The sequence below is a fragment of the Pelobates fuscus genome, chromosome 1 (assembly GCF_036172605.1).
Source record: "Pelobates fuscus isolate aPelFus1 chromosome 1, aPelFus1.pri, whole genome shotgun sequence".
In the NCBI taxonomy this organism is placed as follows: domain Eukaryota; kingdom Metazoa; phylum Chordata; class Amphibia; order Anura; family Pelobatidae; genus Pelobates; species Pelobates fuscus.
Window position 1 is genome coordinate 64,650,444 of NC_086317.1, and position 23,078 is coordinate 64,673,521.

Below are 23,078 nucleotides of genomic sequence, written 5' to 3' on the forward strand. Positions count from 1 at the left end.
GCCTCATGGTAGCTAGGACTTGCTCGTCCACTAGGACTGGTGTTAGGCCCATTTTGGACACGCCCCCTGAGTCCGAGATCCCTTTGCCGCCCCCTTACTTTCCGTTAAGAAGAAGTGACGCAAACGCAGGAAGTCCTGCACCCCTCCCCTCATTACCCTCATCCACTTCCGCTTCCTCCTCCAGTACAGGATCCACCCCCCCTCGTACTAAATCTCCCCTTCCGGAACCAGAATCCACCCCCATTAGAAACGAATATCCTGATTTGGCGCCACTTCAGACTTCCGGTCAAGCTTCATCTAGCTCGGCTCGAAGTGTTTTATTTACGACCTTTTCCCAAAACCGACCTCCCACATCCCCATACCCTATCTCTCCCCGACCGGAACCCATGACTGACGCCTCTCTACGTAGCCCCATCCAAACCCGACAGTTGACTGATGCCCAACAATTAAAGCACTATCAGATGCCTCTTCGTCTGAATCCCGGGTCAGCTTATATCGATGCCGCAGGTCAAATGGCACACGCTGACCCAGTCTTCGTATATGTCCCATTTACCACAACCGATCTTTTAAACTGGAAGACCCATAATTCCTCGTATACTGAGAAACCACAAGCTATGACTGATCTGTTCACCTCAATAGTACAGACGCATAATCCGACATGGGCTGATTGCCAGCAGTTACTAATGACTTTATTTAACAATGAGGAAAGGACAAGAATAAATCAAGCAGCCATTAAAGCATTAGAGGATAGAGCCCGTGCTTTGAACCAAGCCAATCCAGCAGCATGGGCCGCGACACACTATCCCAACACCGATCCCGATTGGAACGTAAATGGTGCTGATATGGTTCAACTCAGAGCCTATAGAGACGCTATAATTGCTGGCATGAAAGCCGGAGGAAAGAAAGCCATTAACATGTCGAAGACAGTTGAGGTGATCCAGAAAAGCGATGAAGCGCCCAGTGTCTTTTATGACCGATTATTGGAGGCATACCGCTTGTATACCCCCTTTAATCCGGAAGACGCAGACAATTCCCGAATGGTTAACTCCGCCTTTGTCAGCCAAGCATACGGAGATATTAAGCGCAAGCTACAAAAGTTAGAAGGGTTTGCAGGTATGTCCATCACCCAACTAATGGAGGTAGCAAATAAGGTCTATATGAACAGGGATACAGAAAGTAAGAAAGAGGAAGAGCGCAAGATGCGTAAAAAGGCTGATATGCTAGCGGTAGCGATCGCAGGCGTAGATAAACGGGGCCCAGATAGAGGCAATAATAGATGGAGTAGGGAGCCTTTGAGTAGGGATCAATGCGCGTATTGCAAGGAAGAAGGGCATTGGAGGAACGAATGTCCGCAAAGAGAGCAGTACGAGAGAGACCAACCCAGGGCAGGCTACGGAAACTTTAGAGGTAGAGCGAGAGGTAGAGGAGGCCCCGGAGGGAGTAATGGTTATAGAGGGAGTAATGGGAACAGAGGAAGTGTTAGGGAAGACAGGTATATTCCAGCAGCGCAAAGGTCCCGCGATAGAGAAGGTAGGGACTTTGTAGGATTGGCTGACACTGTCATGGAGGACTATTGATACCGACCGGGCTCCATCCCCCTTGGTCGAGCGGAGCCTATGGTCGATGTATCAATAGGGGGGAAAAGGAGTGCGTTCATGATCGACACTGGTGCTGAACATTCAGTGGTGACTAATCTAGTTGCTCCTCCATCTGGAAGGACTATTACTGTGATAGGAGCAACTGGAAGAAGTGCTGAAAAACCGGTTCTTAAAAGTCGACTCTGTACATTGGGAGGCCACGTAGTAAAACACCAATTCCTTTATATGCCTGAATGTCCAGTCCAATTGCTGGGACGTGATATGCTATCAAAATTACAAGCGCAGATTACGTTCCTACCAAATGGAACAACATCCTTAAAGTTTAATGGACCTTCAGGTATTATGACTTTATCCGTACCAAAGGAAGAAGAGTGGCGACTTTATACAGTGTTGACTAGCCAAAACCCTAGGAGTGATGAGACATTGTTTAACATACCAGGAGTTTGGGCAGAGAACAACCCACCAGGACTGGCCCGCAATATTCCACCAATAAAAATTGAACTGAAACATGGGGTTTATCCAGTGAGCCTAAGACAATATCACATTCCGCAGAAGGCTAAGAAGAACATCCAATCCTATCTGGATAAGTTCATACGGTATGGTATCCTAAAATTCTGTACTTCCCCCTGGAACACCCCATTGCTGCCTGTTCAAAAGCCCGGTACAGATGAGTATCGACCTGTACAGGACTTAAGAGCAGTCAATGATGCGGTTGTTAGCATACATCCAGTTGTACCCAATCCATATAACCTGCTTGCTTTAATTCCGGGCGGGGCTACTTACTTCACAGTCTTAGATCTCAAAGATGCCTTCTTTTGCCTCCGAATTGCCGCAGAAAGCCAATGTATTTTCGCTTTCCAATGGGAGAACGCTGTAACGGGCTCAAAACGCCAAATGACTTGGACAAGACTGCCCCAAGGGTTTAAAAATTCACCTACCCTATTTGGTTCAGCTCTAAGTCAAGATCTACTGGATTTCGAGTCTATCCCAGGAGAATGTGTATTGTTACAATATGTAGATGACTTGTTGATAGCAGCAGTTACAAAAGAAAAATGTCAGCAAGCAACGCACGATCTACTACATATTCTCTGGAAGGCAGGATACAAGGTGTCCAGGAAGAAGGCTCAGTTGTGTTTGCCAACTGTCAAGTATCTGGGATTCCATATCTCTGAAGGTCAAAGGATTATGGGGCCAGAGAGAAAAGAAGCTGTCTGCCAAATACCAATACCCAAGAATAGAAGACAAGTGCGAGAATTCTTGGGGGCAGCAGGCTTCTGTAGGATATGGATTCCCAGCTATGCGATACTGGCAAAACCTCTGTACGCAGCCATCAAAGGTACAGAGCACGACCCCTTCTTATGGACCCAAGAACAGCAAACGGCATTTGAAGATGTGAAGAAGGCTTTGATGAGTGCCCCAGCATTAGGTCTACCTGATCACACACGACCATTCTACTTATATGTACACGAGCAAAGAAGAATGGCTGTGGGAGTATTGACACAGTACTTGGGATCATGGCAAAGACCTGTTGCCTACATGTCTAAGCAACTGGATGCAGTGGCCAGCGGACTTCCACCTTGTCTAAGAGCCGTAGCTGCAGCCGCCCTGCTAGTAGCTGAAGCCGATAAACTCACTCTGGGTCAAGAACTTTATGTACGAGTCCCACATGCAGTACAGACGTTGTTGGATTACAAAGGAAATCATTGGTTTAGTAACAGCCGTATGACCAAGTATCAAGCAATGTTGTGTGAAAACCCAAGAGTGCATTTAGAGACTGTAAACACCTTAAATCCAGCTACCCTTTTGCCGCAACCTACTGAAAGTCAACATGATTGTTTGGAAGTAATGGATGAAGTATTTTCAAGTAGACCAGATCTTCGTGATTTTCCCATCCAGAACCCCGATGTTCAATATTACACCGACGGCAGTAGTTATGTGAAAGAAGGGATCCGCTATGCAGGATATGCAGTGACAACAATAGACAAGGTGATAGAAGCTCGGCCACTGGCGAAAGGAACATCAGCACAAAAGGCAGAATTAATAGCACTAACACGAGCGTTACAATTGGCTGAAGGTTTAAGAGTAAATATCTATACGGACTCTAAGTATGCGTTTTTAACCACTCATGCCCACGGAGCTTTGTATAAAGAAAGAGGACTACTGAATTCAGAAGGCAAAGAAATCAAGTACGCAGCTGAAATCCTACAACTATTGGAAGCAGTGTGGGAGCCGAAAGAAGTCGGTATCATACATTGTCGAGCGCATCTGAGAGGAGATGGTGATGTAACCAAGGGAAATCGGATGGCAGATAGTGCAGCTAAGCGTGCTGCTGAATCAGGAAGACAGGAGTATGTGGGGCATATAGCTGCTCTTATACCAACTCCACTGTCCCAATGGACTCCAGTTTATACAGCTCAAGAAGAGGAGTGGTTAAAGACTGAACCGGGAAAGTATTTGGAGAACAAGTGGTATCAGCTAGAAGATGGAAGAATAGTCATACCAGCATCACTAGCGGTAGAAATTGTCCAAAATTATCACAACGGGACACATTCTGGGAGAGACAGTACTGAAGAATCTCTCAGGAAACATTTCTACATACCAAGATTGTCCAACTTGACTCAGGCCATTGTACGCAGATGTGTAACGTGTGCTAAGAATAATGCAAGACAAGGACCAGTAAAGCCACCAGGAGTCCAGTTTATGGGGGGACTCCCCATGTCCGATCTACAAATAGACTTTACAGTAATGCCTAAATCGGGTGGACATCGTTACCTGTTGGTAATTGTGTGCACCTATTCAGGCTGGGTAGAAGCATGTCCTACTCGTACAGAGAAAGCAGGAGAAGTTGTAAGATTCCTGCTACGAGAAATAATACCCCGATATGGACTACCCTGTTCTATAGGATCGGACAATGGTCCAGCTTTTGTTCATCAGTGCCTACAACAACTGACTCATATGCTTGGTATAAAGTGGAGGCTTCATACTGCATATAGACCCCAGAGTTCTGGTAAGGTAGAGAGAATGAATAGAACTATAAAGAACCAGTTGGCTAAAATGTGTCAGGAAACCCAACTTAAGTGGAACGTTCTCTTACCCATAGCTTTATTGCGAATCCGCAGTACCCCTACCAGAAGGATGGGCCTCTCTCCTTTTGAAATCATGTATGGGCGACCACCTCCCGTACTTGGTAACTTAAGGGGGGACTTGAGTCAGTTGGGAGAAGGAATTACCCGGCAGCAGGTTGTAGAGTTGGGTAAGACTATGGAGGAGGTACAGAAATGGGTACAAGATAGATTACCTGTGAATATTTATCCCCCTGTTCATAGTTATCATCCAGGAGACCAAGTGTGGATTAAAGAGTGGAATAATGTACCGTTAGGGCCCAAGTGGAGAGGTCCTTATGTTGTTCTTTTGTCTACCCCTACAGCGATAAAAGTAGCCGAAGTAACTCCGTGGATACATCACTCCAGGGTTAAACCAGCAGCAGTCGATTCTTGGCAAATTACAGCAGATCCAGAGAATCCCTGCAAGATCCGGTTGAAACGCACTACTCAGTCGGAGTAACGAGGAATTATTGTGGATTACAAATTTTATTGTTACAGGTGTGAGTGAGAAGGCCATAATAAAGCCTGTCCGCTTACCAACACATAGTGTATAAGCCAGGAAAGTCTCGAAGGGACACCTGTGAAGACGAGCAGAACTCCATTCCCTGCAGCCCTCACATCCTGGAAGCTGAGGTTCCATCGCACGGACGAAGACTGAGGATGACGGTGAAAGATGTGCTTTTGATTGTGTTTATTTATATGTGTTTTTATATTCAGGAAGGTAGAGGTACCGACACTCCTAGCTGTGAGGTATGCATTAAGACTACGAGAACAGGTAACCATATTTCCCAAACCCTAATTTGGCATTCACAATACGAATGTAAAGGAGAGGTATCAAGATGTAGATACCTAAATATAGACTATAGTGTGTGCCATTTAGGAGTAGGAGAACCTAAGTGCTTCAGTCCAGAGTATCAACCTCGTACAATTTGGTTGACTCTCAGGAATGGAGATCCTCAGGGGACCCTAATTAATAAGACGGTGTTAGAATCCGTACATTCTTCGGGTGTTCTGCTATTTGATGCATGTAAGGCGATATCAAGTGGTAGAAAACCGTGGAATGTATGTGGGGATCTTAGATGGGAGAGGACGTATGGGTCTAATGATAAATATATTTGTCCCAGTAGTAAAAATAAATATGTGAGTCCTAGATGCCCAAATAAAGACTATAACTTTTGTCCATATTGGTCTTGTGTGGGGTGGGCGACTTGGGGACAGACAGTAGATAAAGACATGATAGTGACTAAGTTGCCGACTAGCCCTTATTGTAAGTCTATGGAATGCAACCCAGTCCATATACTTATTAATAACCCCGACAAGTTCCTAGATAAGTATGGAAATTTATTTGGGTTTCAGATATACGGGACGGGTTTAGATCCTGGGACATTATTGTTTATAGGAATAGAGACTGATACGGTATCCTCCCAGACTCATCAAGTATACCATTCCTTTTATGAAGAGATGAGTATAGATAATAAGATCCCCCATAACGCTAAAAACCTGTTCATTGACCTAGCTGAAAGTATTGCCGGTAGTCTTAATGTTACCAACTGCTATGTGTGTGGAGGTACTAACATGGGAGACCAATGGCCTTGGGAAGCAAAGGAGGTAATGTCCGGTTCTGAGGCAGTTGACCAACTAATATCTACACAAGCCGATTATCATTTGAGTGTTAGAGGTAAATCTGAGTGGAGATTAAAGACCTCCATCATAGGTTATGTTTGCATAGCAAGGAAAGGAATAATGTATAATACTTCTGTAGGAGAATTAACTTGTCTAGGGCAAAAAGCTTATGATGATGATACTAAAAATACAACTTGGTGGTCGGCTTCAAATGTCTCAGAACCATCTAACCCGTTTGCTAGATATGCCAGTTTAAAGGATGTGTGGTTTGATTTATCCATCACATCTACCTGGAGAGCCCCAGCAAATTTGTACTGGATCTGTGGTAAGAAAGCCTATTCGGAGTTGCCACAGGACTGGGAAGGGGCATGTGTGTTGGGTATGCTCAAACCATCCTTCTTCTTGTTACCGATTGAAACAGGTGAGACTTTAGGTGTTAAAGTGTATGATGTGAATCATAGGAAGAAAAGGGGACCCTTAGAGATAGGCACCTGGGAAGATAATGAATGGCCTCCCCAGCGTATCATAGATTATTATGGGCCAGCCACGTGGGCAGAAGATGGTACCTTTGGTTATAGAACCCCAATTTATATGCTCAACCGTATTATAAGATTACAGGCGGTGGTTGAGATTATTACTAATGAGACCTCACAAGCACTCAATCTTCTAGCGAAGCATAATACCAGGATGAGGACAGCAGTGTACCAAAATAGATTAGCCTTGGATTACCTTTTGGCAGTAGAGGGAGGTGTATGTGGGAAGTTTAACCTGAGCAATTGCTGTCTTCAAATAGATGACGAAGGGCAAGCAATAGCTGAGCTTACTAGCCATATGGTTAAACTAGTGCATGTGCCTACTCAGGTATGGAAAGGGTACAATCCAAGTAGTTGGTTTGGTAGCTGGTATGAGTGGTTTGGAGGGCTTAAGGCAGTGGTAGGTGGAGTCCTACTGATTTTACTGTTGTGTCTACTCCTACCGTGTCTTATACCCTTAGTAGTTAGGTCTGTGCAAAGCCTGATAGGAAGTATAGCAGAGAGGAAGGCTGCTGCACAGATAATGGCGATATATAAGTATAAGGCTCTAGATCAAGGAGAACCAATGCAGGAAGATGAGTGTTAAAAGATTCACATCATAAGATAAGTCTGGTCTGGTTCATGGTAACCTGAGGTATATGCAAACCAAGGTTAAGTGATGCCTCAAGTAATTGTGAAATATCAGAGGCATCAAAGGGGGGAATGTGATGTAATTCCAGTAAAATACAAGTTTAGCAGGCTAAGATTGCCACAAGGCATATGTATGTATATGTGTTTGTAGTACACGTAGCTAAGATACTGTTATCACTGTACTGACCAGGTGCAGGAATGTAAGAACTGGAATTACGCGTCCCTCTCCTTTGTATCAGATGAGCCACGTGGTTAGACCGGATGGATGAGTTTAGACTCTATTTATTAAATAGGTTAAGGGTATGTGTGGGTGTAGTTAATTGTGGGAGGAGCTACAGTGCTATATAAGGAATGTACTCTATGTATTCAGTACTCAGACTTTGCTGTATTTTGGTGACGCTAGTCCCTCTGAGTCCCGATCGGTGATCCAATAAAGAATCTCTTCCTTCCTGAAGAAACCTGTGTCCATCTCTCTGTGCTTGGCTTCCGTCAGTTTCTCCGGTATCAATCTCAATATTAATATTGAGGGATGTCTAAGTAGTAACATCAGTGTGTGTCAGCAGGGCCAGCCCACAAGGGCCAGCTCACAAGTTGGGTACACCAGCATATTTAATTTAAACGATTCGCTGGTGGTCCACTGGTGCGCACCAGCAGTAGGTGCAGTCAGATCATATCCTCTCCCTCGTGGTTCCGGCGCTCAGTTAGTGAGTCAGAGCACAGGCTCAGAGATTCTCAGCCTGTGCTCTGACAACATTGAAAGTCAGAGCCGTGAAGGAGCGGGTATGGCAAAGAGCTACTGATTAGCATAACATCAATATCCGTTATAAAACCAGAAAAAGGTGGGCATGGATGGTGAACTGATTTGGTGGCGCAATGGGCCACTTGACTGGTTTTGCCCCCCAGGCCTAAGGCTGCCAGCCCTCCCCTGGTAAAGGGTGTTTCCGAGAAGAACCATATACATGTAACAAGGTTCAATTCTAAGGAAGATTCTTTTTTTTCTCTCTTGGAATGTTTGGTCAAAGGTATAATGTGTCCATCTTTTAAAGAACTGATATATATTGTGTCTAACCAGTCCGATCAAATGTAAAGGTTTCTCTATTAATAATGGTAAGGAAGGGGTTAGCTGGATGTAACAAATGTTAAGGTTTGTGTTATGATTCTCAGTATTTTTTTTTATTAAATTAAATGTATGACGGCAAGATACTTAAAAAAATATATATTTTCACCTGTGGATGGCAGGTCTGGCCTTCGAGATTACACTGAAAATTTAGCTAGGTGCAGAAAATGTGTTTCTTACACATGAATCAGAGGTTAATTTACCCAGAAGGAATAGTTGGTGAAGAGAGAAAAATGCTTGATGTTAAGATTTACTGGACTGCTTATACTTTAGTCTATTCTAGTCCCAATCTATTGCCTCTCGTCATTTCAGACAACCAGTCAGAACAGAGAACTACTCAAGGCTGCTAAGTTTGGATGAAAAGATCAAGTCCTGTCTAAAGTTAGCACATAACACCAATGCCATGATGTCCTGTCAGGGTAACACAATTATTATATGTTCACGCATTGCTTACATTATCTGTTGATATTTTCATAAGGGCATAATATAGATTGTCTCCATATCTTGTACGTATATAAGTGGATTATATCAGATGGAAGTCTGGAATCCAACACTGGTAAAATATAATCGTGTTCTTACCCATCCAAAATGATAATTTGTCTGTGTTATTGTATTAAAAAGTATTGGATCAGTAAACGTGATGAGTTCCAGATATTACCTGTAAATGCCTTTATACGCTTTTGCCTCCGTTCTTTCTATTTTAACAGTTGCAATTCTCTAAAAAGACAAAACGAGAAGATGCTCCCCGAGAACAGCTGAGACAGTTTGAGTCCCACTATCTCAAGTTAGACATGCTAAGTTATTTTAAGGTTACTTGTAAAAAGTATTGTATAAACAGAGTGATAAGTGCAATGTTATGTACATATTTGGTCAGATTAGTTTGGTGTTACAAGGACATATTTTGGGTTTTTCTTGCCAGTCAGTAAAACATTTTCATGTGAAGCTGCATTCTGCAGTAAAATCTTATAAAGTATCCAATATCCACCTATTGTATTTCTCTTCTTTCAGTCGTCTGTGTCACTAAAAAAAAATGAGCTTAAACATTTTGCCAATCGTCTGCATTTATAATAATTTGTTGGAGCAGGTCTACACACATGTGTTACAATACATGGCTTGTGTGTTGTATCCCAGGATTGAGGGATCAAATAAACACACCGTATATACTCGAGTATAAGTTGACCCGAATATAAGTCGAGACCCCTAATTTTACCCCAAAAAACTGGGAAAACATATTGACTCGATTATAAGACTAGGGTGGGAAATGCAGCAGCTACTGGTACATTTCTACATAAAATTATATCCCCCCAAAAATATATTAATTGAATATTTATTTACAGTGTGTGTATATAATGAATGCAGTGTGTGTGTGTGTGTGTGTGTGTGTGTGTGTGTGTGTGTGTGTGTGTGTGTGTATGAATGCAGTGTGTGTATGAGTGCAGTGTGTGTATGAGTGCAGTGTGTGTGTATAAATGCAGTGTGTGTGTGTATGAATGCAGTGTGTGTGTATGAGTGCAGTGTGTGTATGAATGCAGTGTGTGTGTATGAGTGCAGTGTGTATGTATAAATGCAGTGTGTGTATGAGTGCAGTGTGTGTCTGAGTGCAGTGTGTATGAGTGCAGTGTGTGTGTATGAATGCAGTGTGTGTGTATGAATGCTGTGTGTGTATGCGTGCAGTGTGTATGAATGCAGTGTGTGTATGAGTGCAGTGTGTGTATAAATGCAGTATGTATGAATGCAGTGTGTGTGTATGAATGCAGTGTGTGTGTATGAATGCAGTGTGTGTGTATGAATGCAGTGTGTATGCATGCAGTGTGTGTGTATGGATGCAGTGTGTATGAGTGCAGTGTGTGTATAAGTGCAGTGTGTGTATGAGTGCAGTGTGTGTGTGTGATGCAGTGTGTGTTTGTGTAGGTGATGCAGAGCCTTGGTGGGGGGTGGGCATTTTTATTATTATTTTTTAATTATTCTTATTTTAATATTCTTATTTTTTGTTATATTAGTAATATATTTTTTTAATTATTATTATTTTTAAATATTATTAATATTTTATTTTATTATTTACATTTTGATTTATTTTTATTCGTCCCCCTCCCTGCTTGTTAGCTGGCCAGGGAGGGGGCTCTCATTCCCTGGTGGTCCAGTGGATGGGCTGTGTAGGAGGGGGCTGGCAGGAAGCGTTTACTTACCTTTCCTGCAGCTCCTGTCAGCTCCCCTGTCAGCTCCCACTGTAAGTCTCGCTGCCGCTGGGAGGTGGGAGCTGACAGGGGAGCTGCACGGACCGGTGCGGAGGAGAAGGGAGCTGACAGGAGCTGCAGGAAAGGTAAGTAAACGCTTCCTGCCAGCCCCCAACAGCCCCTTGTCTGTATTATGGCAATGTAAGTTTCCATAATACAGACATTGACTCGAGTATAAGTCGAGTTGGGGTTTTTCAGCATAAAAAATGTGCCGAAAAACTCGACTTATACTCGAGTATATACGGTACTTATCTTTGGTATTGCCACATGAGCTGATTGAGAATGATGAGAAAAAGATAAGAATATAGCATCTGCATATATAGAGCAATGCCATAAAGAGCTAATATAGAATCATCGTATATAAAGTTTCACTTTAAACATACCAAACTTATAACAGGAAGTTGAAATGTCAAAAATCTTTATAGGGCTGCACTTAAAAAAGGTCAACATCTTAACTGCTCTGTTTATTAATTGGTTACTCTACTTATAAATAAAAACAAACAGTATTTTGAGAAAACAGTTTTTGGTCAGAGTAACTCTCCTTGCTGTGGTCCCCCCCCAAAAAAGTTTTAATAAATAATATACTTAAAACGTAACCCTTTTCCAGCAACATGGCCAAGTTATCCTTACAGTCAGGGCCGGGCCAAGACATTGTGCTGCTCCCTTCCATCCCCCCACCCTCATCATCATCATCATCATCAAGCCTTTCCACCATTGGCCTTTTGTAAAGATTAAGAGAATATTGCACACATCAATTGTCCGGGGAATATTTGCAGCAGGAGGCTCCAAACAGGGAGGACCAATGTCCCATTCAGAATATAGTAGTGAAAAAATGGTCTGCGCACCCTGGGAGGTTTATTTATTAGACAATCTTTATTTGGTCTAAGAAGACTTGACAAAGAATATAAAATATTTTATTTGACACTCCAAATACAGATCTGCCTATCAAAGAAACCTCCAGGTGTGCCCAGACCACTTTTTCAGCACTATATTCCACCGTTGCTTGTCGGGCACCAGCATGCTGTGTGTGCTGGTCTTAGATGCCAATTTTGCACAGAATTCCCTGCTGACTAATGATGCCCCTATGATGCTGTCAGAAGTGGAGTTACACCTCTGGCTGTAGATGGGTTAATTTCCATGAGTGGAGCATTTCATAGTAAAACACTAGACATACAGACTCCAAGCTGTCATGGTGCTTGGAGTAACCCTTTAAAGGTACTGAGGGGTTCAGCTGCATACCCATTAACCTTGGAGACATGAGAGATTGTCAGGATAGTGCTCTAGAGCACAGAACTTCAAGGCTAACAGAGGCAAAGAACAGAAATGATAGCAGCATATTACCAGTCCAAACACATTTAATGCGGTAAGATAAGAAAACAGGCCAAAGACAGCAGAGGACAGAATGACCAAGGATTAGCCAGGTCAGAAGACGGTTCAACTACAATGACCAGCCACAACTTTAAAATCTCCTGCCTAAGGGATGGGGCCTGACTGCAGAGCTGCATGGCCACATGTAACAAGTGCTCCGTGCTAGACTCCCTCAAAATAAATCCCGACACTTCTCACAGCCTCAAACACCACTAAACTACGAGGGAGAGCCGGCATTACCCTAGCACCCCTACTGGGAGGCTTTTGAGGACTGACAAGCTACTCCTGGCGGTGAAACCACAGCCTCCAGTCAGAGGCGAGCACAGGAGAAACGGGAGAATCTCCCGGCTGCCCATCCTGCTGGCAAAAGCTGACAAAGCGAGAAACCCGTTCCCCCTCCAGCTGGTGGGGATCACCCCGGCAAGTAACAGCAATGTTTGGACTTTCACATTTGTCAGCCCTAGCTGCAAAAACACAGTCGTGCTACCGAGACCAAGATGGCGGCTGCTGACCTTACTGCAGAGGCAAGCGGGCTGCACAAAACACTCAAAAAGTGCCTGGATGGCCTGTTCAACAGATTTTGGCAGAAGCACCTAAGCAGAACAGATTAAAAGCTGCAGGAAAAAGTAGAGACCGGTAAAGCAGAGGAACTCACCTCCCGACCAGCAACACCTCGTGGTAGGCAACAGACGGAAACCGCTGACACCGCTCAAGAGCAAGATGCCATCGAGGAAGAAGCCACGTCTTATTCAGTCCAAAGCCCGCAGCTGCCTTCCTGGGCCGAGGGCCCGGAGGGGAACATCCAGATGCCTACCCAACCTACTCGGACGGTGCCACCACACACCACAACACCCCGAGATATCACTTGCGGTGCAGTGTGTGGCCGGAGCAGTGGAAACAGCACATGGGCTGTTTTGCGAAGGCCCAGGGCCAGCGAAGCAGTCAACAAAGGACTCAAAGCATGGAAATTTAACGAGTTCGGGAGACCTCCCAGTGGTATCGGTTGAACAGAGACTCCACTGTCAATATTATGACTAGATAGGGAGTTCTGTTCTCCTCACTGAGCTTTTCAGCAATATTGAATATTCCGAGATAACTTTGCTGCGAGCTAGTCTCCGATAAGCATGATTATTTTTATTTCGTACTCTGCTGACCATAATAGAATCAAACTTAACCAGCCTTCACATTATTTAGGCATTAATGACTGTGTGTCAGCTATCCCCTATACATATGTCTTACAGTATCAGCGCGGGCCACAGTCCGACCCCTCTTCATTTTCTGTTAATGGTGGACGTCACCTTGCTTGCACCTTCAACAGGCTGAATTATTAATAATCCCACTAAACAGTGCAGCCCCTTAAAGCTAAGCCTAGATCCAGTGGATTTATGTTATGTAGCCATGCCTTGCATGTTCAATGACTCATTATTGACCTAACACTTCACATGTCTTGGAATTCATGCTTGCCTCAAGTTTTAGTTTTATCCCTGAGCATAGACATGTTTGCCAAGCCTGACCATTTTCATGCATTCCTGTATTTACTACTTACAAATTGTGCTGTATTGCATGCCACGACACTGTTTTCCTTGTATTTTCTCGTGAGCTTGTGCCTGCTGTCGTGGCAACACAAGCATGTTTGTACCTCAAAGCACTGCAAAAATAAAGATTGACAAAAAAAAAAAATCTCCTGCCCAATATTGTGTAGGTTCCCCTTGTGTTGGCAAAACAGCTCTGATGTGTATAGGCATGGACTGGTATGTGACACCATGGCATTAGTAGCAGATTCTTTAAGTTCTACAAGTTGCGAGGTAGAGACTCCATGGATTGGATTTGTTATTCCAGCACATCTCATAAATTCTCAATAAGATTGAGATCTGGGAAATTTGGAGGCCAAAGCAACACCTTAAACTCCTTGTCATTTTACTCAAACCATTCCTGAACAATGATAGCAGTGTGGCAGGGTGCATTATCTGGTTGAATGAAGCCACTATCAGAGAACTCCATTGTCATGAAGGGCTGTAAGTGGGGTCTGTAACAAACTCTAGATAGGTGGTGCATGTCAGAGTAACATGCACATCGATTCCAGGACCCAAGCAGAATGAAATGCTAAAATAGATAGTCTGTATAAATAGTGTTACCTCAAACAACAGTAGTGTGGAAACAGAGCTAACTAAGGCACTAATGGTTAAAACGTTGAGTACTCTGGTATCCTGGCTCCAGTCCCACACTACTGTTGTTTGATGTAACACTATTGATACAGACTATCTATAGTAACATTTAATTTGCAACTTCTGATGTTAATTTTTGTTTGCTATTCTATACCTGTATGTATATGTATTATATATATATACCTACATTATATATGTTTTCAGATTGAATGAATTCTGCATAAGGATATTGCTTATTTTTTTGCATTTGATCATATTGTAATTTTTTTGTATACAGTTCTGTTTAAAAGTTTGCATACCCTTGGAGAATTGGCAGGTCCATAAATATTGGGACATCGACACAATTCTAATCTTTTTGGTTCTATACACCACCACAATGGATTTGAAATGAAATTAACAAGGTGTGCTTTAACTGCAGACTTTCAGCTTTAATTTGAGGGTATTTACATCCAAATCAGGTGAACGGTGTAGGAATTACAACAGTTTGTATATGTGCCTCCCAAAAGTAATGGGACAATTGGCAGCTCAGCTGTTCCATGGCCAGGTGTGTGTTATTCCCTCATTATCCCATTTACAAGGAGCAGATAAAGGGTCCAGAGTTAATTTCAAGTGTGCTATTTTCATTTGGAATCTGTTGCTGTCAACTCTCAATATGAGATCCAAAGAGCTGTCACTATCAGTGAAGCAAGCCATCATTAGGCTGAAAAAAACAAAACAAACCTATCAGAGAGATAGCAAAAACATTAGGTGTGACCAAATCAACTGTTTGGAACATCCTTAAAAAGAAAGGCACCGGTAAACTCAACAACACCAAAAGACCCGGAAGACCATGGAAAACAACTGTGGTGGAGCACCGAAGAATTCTTTCCCTGGTGAAGAAAACACCCTTCACAACAGTTGGCCAGATCAAGAACACTCTCCAGGAGGTAGGTGTATGTGTGTCAAAGTCAACAATCAAGAGAAGACTTCACCAGAATGAATACAGAGGGTTCACCACAAGATGAAAACCATTGGTGAGCCTCAAAAACAGGAAGGCCAGATTAGAGTTTGCAACAACATCTAAAGAAGCCTTCGCAGTTCTGGAACAACATCCTATGGACAGATGAGACCAAGATCAACTTGTACCAGAGTGATGGGAAGAGAAGAGTATGGAGAAGGAAAGGAACTGCTCATGATCCAAAGCATACCACCTCATCAGTGAAGCATGGTGGTGGTAGTGTCATGGCATGGGCATGTATGGCTGCCAATGGAACTGGTTCTCTTGTATATATTGATGATGTGACTGCTGACAAAAGCAGCAGGATGAATTCTGAAGTGTTTCGGGCAATATTATCTGCTCATATTCAGCCAAATGCTTCAGAACTCATTGAACGGCGCTTCACAGTGCAGATGGACAATGACCAGAAGCATACTGCAAAAGCAACCAAAGAGTTTTTTAAGGGAAAGAAGTGGAATGTTATGCAATGGTCAAGTCAATCACCTGACCTGAATCCGATTGAGCATGCATTTCACTTGATGAAGACAAAGCTGAAGGGAAAATGCCCCAAGAACAAGCAGGAACTGAAGACAGTTGCAGTAGAGGCCTGGCAGAGCATCACCAGGGATGAAACCCAGTGTCTGGTGATGTCTATGCGTTCCAGACGTCAGGCTGTAATTGACTGCAAAGGATTTGCAACCATGTATTGAAAAGTGAAAGTTTGATTTATGACTGTTAATCTGTCCCATTACTTTGGTCCCTTAAAAAGTGGGAGGCACATATACAAACTGTTGTAATTCCTACACCGTTCCTCTGATTTGGATGTAAATACCCTCAAATTAAAGCTGAAAGTCTGTTAAAGCACATCTTGTTAATTTCATTTCAAATCCATTGTTATGGTGTATAGAACCAAAAAGATTAGAATTGTGTCAATATCCCAATATTTATGGACCTGACTGTATATAAAAAAAAATCCACAATATCCTTGCACACTGGCTCCAAAATAGTTAAACCGGGTGCTTGCAATCTGGGGGGATTACATCCTATCGGTATATCTATCTATCTATATATATATACAATTTTTAAAGAAAACATTAGTGAGCAGGTAAAACACATTTCTTTTATTTCTTATGGTATTCATATTCAACTGTAGGTTATAACAGAACGGCACAATCATAAAACAAAACATGGCAACAGCCCTCCCATATAATGAGACCTAACCACTCACAGCAGCTAGAGCAAAACGAATACACCTCTAAACGCATAGAGCCAAAAATTTTAATTATATAACATGTTACTTTATTCTTTGTTGTTTGATCATTGTTTATACTATATGTAACAATACAAAATGTTGACTGCATAAAAAGACGCTGAAACATCACAGGAATGTTAAGCAAAATGTACCCAAACTCTGATATACCTTAAGAGACACCCTGCCTCAATATGGCTTCTGCGCAAGCTCTGGTATACTGTACTGATGGTTTACTTCTATGTCAACACAAAAATAAAGATTAAAAAAAAACATGGCAATAAAGAAAACCATGATATGACCCCTGTTCAAAAGTCTGCATGCCCTTAGTTCTTAATACTGTGTATTGCCCCCTTTAGCATCAATTACAGTGTGCAGTCTTTTGTAATAGTTGTCTTTGAGGCCCGTAATTCTTGCAGGTGGTATAGCTGCCCATTTGTCTTGGCAAAATGCCTTCAGGTCATGCAAAGTCTGTGGTCGTCTTATATTAACTGCATGTTTGAGATCTCCCCAGAGTGGTTCGATGATATTAGGTCAGGAGACTGTGATGGCCGCTCAAGAACGGTTACCTTTTTCTGCTGTAACCACTGAAAGGAACAATTGGCCTTGTGCTTAGGGTCATTGTCATGCTGGAAAGTCCAAGAGTGTCCCATGCGCAGCCTTCGTGCAGAAGAATACAAATTGTCTGCCAGTATTTTCTGATAACTTGCTGTATTCATCTTGCCATCAATTTTCACAAGATTCCCTGTGCCTTTAGAGCTCACACCCCCTCAAAACATCAGTGAACCACCACAATGCTTCACAGTGGGGAAGGTATACTTTTCACTATAGGCCTTGTTGACCCATCTCCAAACATAGCACTTCTGGTTGTGACCATAAAGCTCTATTTTGGTCTTGTCACTCCAAATTAAATTGTGCCAGAAGCGGGAAGGCATGTCAAGGTATTGTCAGGCATATTGTAACCTGGCTTTTTTTGTGGCAATGGCGCAGTAAAGGCTTCTTTCTGGCAACTCAACCATGCAGATCATTTTTGTTCAAGTATCGTGCACCTTGCAACAACCACACCGTTTTTTTCTGCTTGTATCTCTCCTGAGGTTACCTGTGGGTTTTTCTTTGTATCCTGAACAATTCTTCTGGCAGTTGTGGCTGAAATCTTTCTTGGTCTACCTGACCTTGGCTTGATATCGAGAGATCCCTGTATTTTCTACTTCTTAATAAGTGATTAAACAGTACTGACTGTAATTTTTAAGACTTTGGATATCTTTTTAGATCGTTTTCCATCTTTATAAAAGTTCCATTACCTTGTTACGCAGGTCTTTTGACAGTTCTTTTCGGCTTCCCATTGCTCAGTATTTAGCCTGCTCAGTGCCTCCATATGAGAGCTAACAAACTCATTGACTATTCATAAACAGACACTAATTGCAATGTAAAAAGCCACAGGTTTGGGAAATTACCCTTTAATTGCCATTTTAACCTGAGTGTGTGTCACCTTGTATGTCTGTAACAAGGCCAAACATTCAGGGTATGTAAATGTTTGATCAGGGCCATTTGGGTGATTTCATTTATCATAATGATTTAAAAAGGAGCGAAACAATGATGTAATAGTAAATGGCTTCATATGATCACTATCATTCAATAAAATGTTTTTTTTTGCATGATCAGTCATATTTTCAAAATCAATGCCAAAATTTCACAATATCTGCATTTTCATGCAAACAAACTTTTGAGCAGAACTGTATATGGATCAATTAATAAAGTGTTATTTTATTTATGCTATTTGGTGTGCAGTGGATATTCTTATTAATGGCTACTAGTTACGTTGACTACTAGGTTGTGGTTGTGGTTTATTGAACATTGCACCCACTGCATACAATTCCAGTCTGTAATAAGTACAGACCGGACTTATACATGCTAACATTAAGGGATAACTTGTTAGACAGTCATCCCAGGGCAATTGCTTCCACATCAGCATCATCAAACAAGCGCACAAGTTAGCTTTATCTAAATACACCTCCTGTAGCATAATTGGGTCAGTAGTCAGCCCAGAGATAGTTCTAGGTGGTTAATGTGAATTATTTGCAAAACTGGAATCTAACAGCCAATGGCGACAGGCCATCCATTATCATAGTGGATTACTATTTTTTTTGATGATTGTTTACTTGATGTCATATTACTAGTGGGAGTTATCGTTTTGTTTTTTGAAAAGTGCTGAATACGTGGATTTTTTTTTACCTCTTTCAGACCAAAGTTCAAAAAGTGACACTGACACTTTTTTTTTTTTAACATCAAATACAAGTCTGCATCAAAATGTACCATTGATGGGACACCGCTCACTCAGTCAAGTGCAAGCAACCCAAACAACATGCATTTTTACAAGCAATGATCATTTTCCATACTACAATGTATCATATCAAAAATAATGAAATATGGAGACACAATAATTTGGTATTTTGACACAAAATAAATTTGCCTTTTTTGTATCCTTACGGATTTCTGTAAAGTTTAATGGTAAAATGATCTGCCCTGTAACATGAAGCAATAACACGCGACATGAAGCTCAACATGAATTCTTATTTAAGCCTTTCTGTCTAGCATATAAAGTACAATAGTTCTAATAGCCCACAAGTGTGTTTCATTAGTACAGACAGTGTCTGGTAATGTGTGGGATGCCTGCAGATGCACAAGTCTGGAATGTTTATTGTCCCAGATGTTACATGCTTGCAGTATCTCTCCTGTCCCACTGCCTTTATGGCACAACCTATACTCCCTAGAGGCACTTACAGCAGGGGGGAGGGAGTAATTACAAGTATTCCATATTCTACTGAACTCCTGAAGATCGGCAGATTGAGATAGATGGGAGATAAAGGAGTTTACAAGTTTCTTTTGATTACATTTATAGATTTTAAATATTTATAATATAACGTTACATGGTATATGCATGTTTCTATGCAATGGTATATAAATCTTTTTGAGCTACCTATAGACAACGATTATTTTTTTTATATAGCATCAACTTATTCTGCAGTGTTTTAAAATATTATAAAAGGGGGAAACTAAGCAATAAATGAGACAAGTACAAACTGTTACAGGAACGATAAGTTGATGAGGACAATGCTAAAAAAAAAAAAAAAAGCCTGGAGTCTGGAGGAGGTGGGGTATAAAACACAATAGGAAGGGCATCAAGAGGTATAGCAACCAAATTACAAGGTGGATAGGTAGCACAACTGGAAGGTGAGAGTGGAGTGTGGCACTCAGAGAGAGAGAGCGCAAGGGGCAGGTTTGTGAACTAGACGTTACTCTGGGAGGCCATAAGCATTTCTCAAGAGATGGGTCTTGAGGGACTTCTTAAATTATTGAAGACTAGGGAAGAGTCTGATGGGGGTAGGCAAGAACAAGCTCCTTAGCAGCATCTTGCAGAATATTTTTAGGTGGAATTGGCATAATGTGGCAACAGACTGGACATGAGGGGTACAGGTGAAGCCAGAACTGAACACCAAGACAGCGAGCTTGCAAGGACGGGCTGATGTGAGTGCCATTAACTTATTATCAACTTAGTATTATGAGAAGGAAAAATAAGAAGCTCAGGTAGAAAGATTGAGCTTCAGAAAAAGAGATTGAGCTTCACTCCAATCAGAGATGGAAGAAAGGGAACAGGTGAACAGTTATAGGACAGCAGGGGAGATATCCGGGAAGAGGACAAATACCTCTGTGTCATTGGCATACAAGTGGTAGTGGAATCCAAAGGAATCAATACGCTTGCCACAAGAGTCAGTATAAAGAGAAAACAAAAGATGACCAAGAACACAGCCTTGCAGGACTCCAATTGAGATGGGTTGATGGGAGGATGGGTTATTAGAATAATGGTTGAAAGATATAGGAGGAGAACCCAGAGAGGACAGTGTAACAAAGACTGAGAGATTGAAGAGTTTGAAGGAGGATGACATGATCAACACAGTGTCAAAGGCAGCAGGGAGGACAAGAATAATTAGTGTATAGAGCAATGGTCTTTGGATTTAGCGGTGATTAGATCATTTGTTGCTTTAATAAGAATAGTTTCTGTAGAGGGTAGGAGGTGGAAATCAGATGAAAGATGGTTGAGGGGAGAGTTGAAATTGAGCAAACAAGTCAGACGGGTCAAGTCAATCTAGAAGTTTGAGGAAAAAGAGAGCAAGGATATGGGACAATAGATGTAAAGGGAAGATGTGTTAAGAGATGGCTTTTTTTTAGGACAGGTACGACAGTAGCATGTTTAAGGGGAGCAGGTACAATGCCAGAAGAAAAGGCTGTTGAAGATATGCACTAATGACAGCACAAGACAAGAGGAGAAAGATCTGATAAAATGGGATGGGATGGGATAGGATTAAGTGAACAAGTGGTGGGGCGAGAGGAAATGAGAAATAAAACAATCAGTATTTGAAATAAAAGTACATGAAATAAAAACTAATTAAAATAGATAATGGTTACAGAAACTATATTATGTACATTTTACAAAGGTCTCAAATTTGTATAGAGGAAACCATTGACCCTATTGCAGCCATGCATGTCCATATTTAAAGAATCTGTATTTTCACCTTGCCTACATAGAAACATTGCACAGATCAGCAGGTCTGAGAGATCTTTTTGTCACATTACTAGGTTTTCATGAAATGTATAAAAATTATTCTTGATGTACTAGTATTCCCATGCTAAGTAGCTTTTACATGAGTAAAAATTAACCCGTCACTGGAGAAATTCCCAAAAGTATTATGATGAATTCATTGATTTCAGTCTTAATCTTTCCCTGCACTAATTGAATGTACAAAGCATTGTCCCTGCAAAACACATGGTGACCTAGTAATCACGCACTAAAACAGAGAGATCAGTAGTTTAGAGAAGAAATAAAACAATTAGTACGGTACTCTAGGAAGCCTATTTGCATTAAATACATGAACTTCAAATAAAGTGCGTGTTACATTATTTACGGCACTACTTCATTATTACACAATACATTCTAACAGTTTCCTTTTTAAAAATGAAAATATTCACACAGGTTTGAGATGCTGTGTTATCTGTTGGAAATTCAAACTTAAACTTGCTTTATCCTGCTTGTCAGATTACAATATGTATTATGGAGAATTCTGTTCTCTTACCTTCATATTACCATCTTCATAATCAAATCCTTGAAGAACATGTAAAACAAACACAAATAAATTTGCCGCAATCCACAATCTTTTCATATTGACCCCAAATCTGTCCAATAATTAGGCGCTGGATAACGTGCAACTTAAAATGCCTATTTTAATGAACATGATGATTTAAAAAAAAAAAAAAAAGTCTTGTAGAAAGCCGCACAGTAATTACAGGAAAAGCTAATTGGTGTCCACAAATAGCACACTTGATATTCCAATTAGTTGGTCAACGATAGAACTCCACATACAAGTCACTGGCTTTTAAAAGAAAAAGTGTTCAAAAAGAGTTAAATAAACCAGCATTATCTAGAATTCTTCTTCAAGGAGAAATCTTTCGGAATGAATTGTCACAAAAAGCTACAGCACTATATCCATAATGCAAGTGAAAAAAAAATATATATTTTTAGCAGGGAAAATGCAGCAATCCAAATCTGTATTGAAACTTTCTTCACAACCTTCAAGAAAGCATGTGTCTTAAATCCGATACAGACCTTGGCAGGGAAGTCAGACAAGTACTGGCTCCTCTCCCGTTCTGGTCCCTTTACAGATCACAACAACCAATAGCTTTGCAGTAATCAACTGAAAAGGTACTGCTTATTTCCATTCTACGAAAGAAGGGTACCTGAAACAAAGCGCTTTACACCAATATAATTAGTACAGAGATTCATCAGGCCATGAAGAACATTATGCATTAGTAAAAGTGTGTATTTATAAATATGTGATGATATGATGCTTCTGTTATTTTAGTTCACAGATGATGTGGTATATTCAGTAAACTGGACTAAAAACCAGAAAAATTGTAGGCCATAACCATTTAGTTTTAAAAATATCCAACACTGATACAGTCACAATATTATTTTAGTCTTAATTTTACAATTCTGTTTTGACATTTACCACAGATCACAAGTTAGCGTATAAGCACCTATATTTTCATATCACATATTGCACATGTGTTGAGACACTGGGAATCGCGAGACCTGAATCTCGGTGCAGCACACAGACATACAAGTTTTCTGGCTGCCTGAGGTTGATAGGAGTTACACTTCCGTACATACGGTGTAATAGTCGGCAACAATTCACTCTTAATTAAAATATTTAGAGAGACGAGGGGAGCAAAATACACACATTGGAGAACAGCTATTAAAAAGTTTTGTTCTAAAAAGTGGTCAAAAAAAAAAAAAAGCTAAATGTTGGAAAGTCACAATGATTTCTCTCTTTTACATTCTAGTACCACTTTTATCGATCAGAACACTTTAACAAATCTCCCTCTTTGTCTATCTCTTAGCAGCAAGTCACTGAACAAAAGGCACACC

General features: G+C 41.4%; 1 protein-coding gene across 1 annotated transcript in view; it reads right to left on the reverse strand.

Annotated features, from left to right (window-relative positions):
* VEGFD (vascular endothelial growth factor D) overlaps positions 1-23,078 on the reverse strand; it is an 88,551-nt gene that overhangs the window by 63,417 nt on the left and 2,056 nt on the right. The window contains exon 2 of the mRNA XM_063449160.1: positions 21,727-22,726. Coding sequence (XP_063305230.1) covers positions 21,727-21,813 — 87 coding nt within the window. The 5' untranslated portion in view covers positions 21,814-22,726. The remainder of the gene's footprint in view (positions 1-21,726; positions 22,727-23,078) is intronic.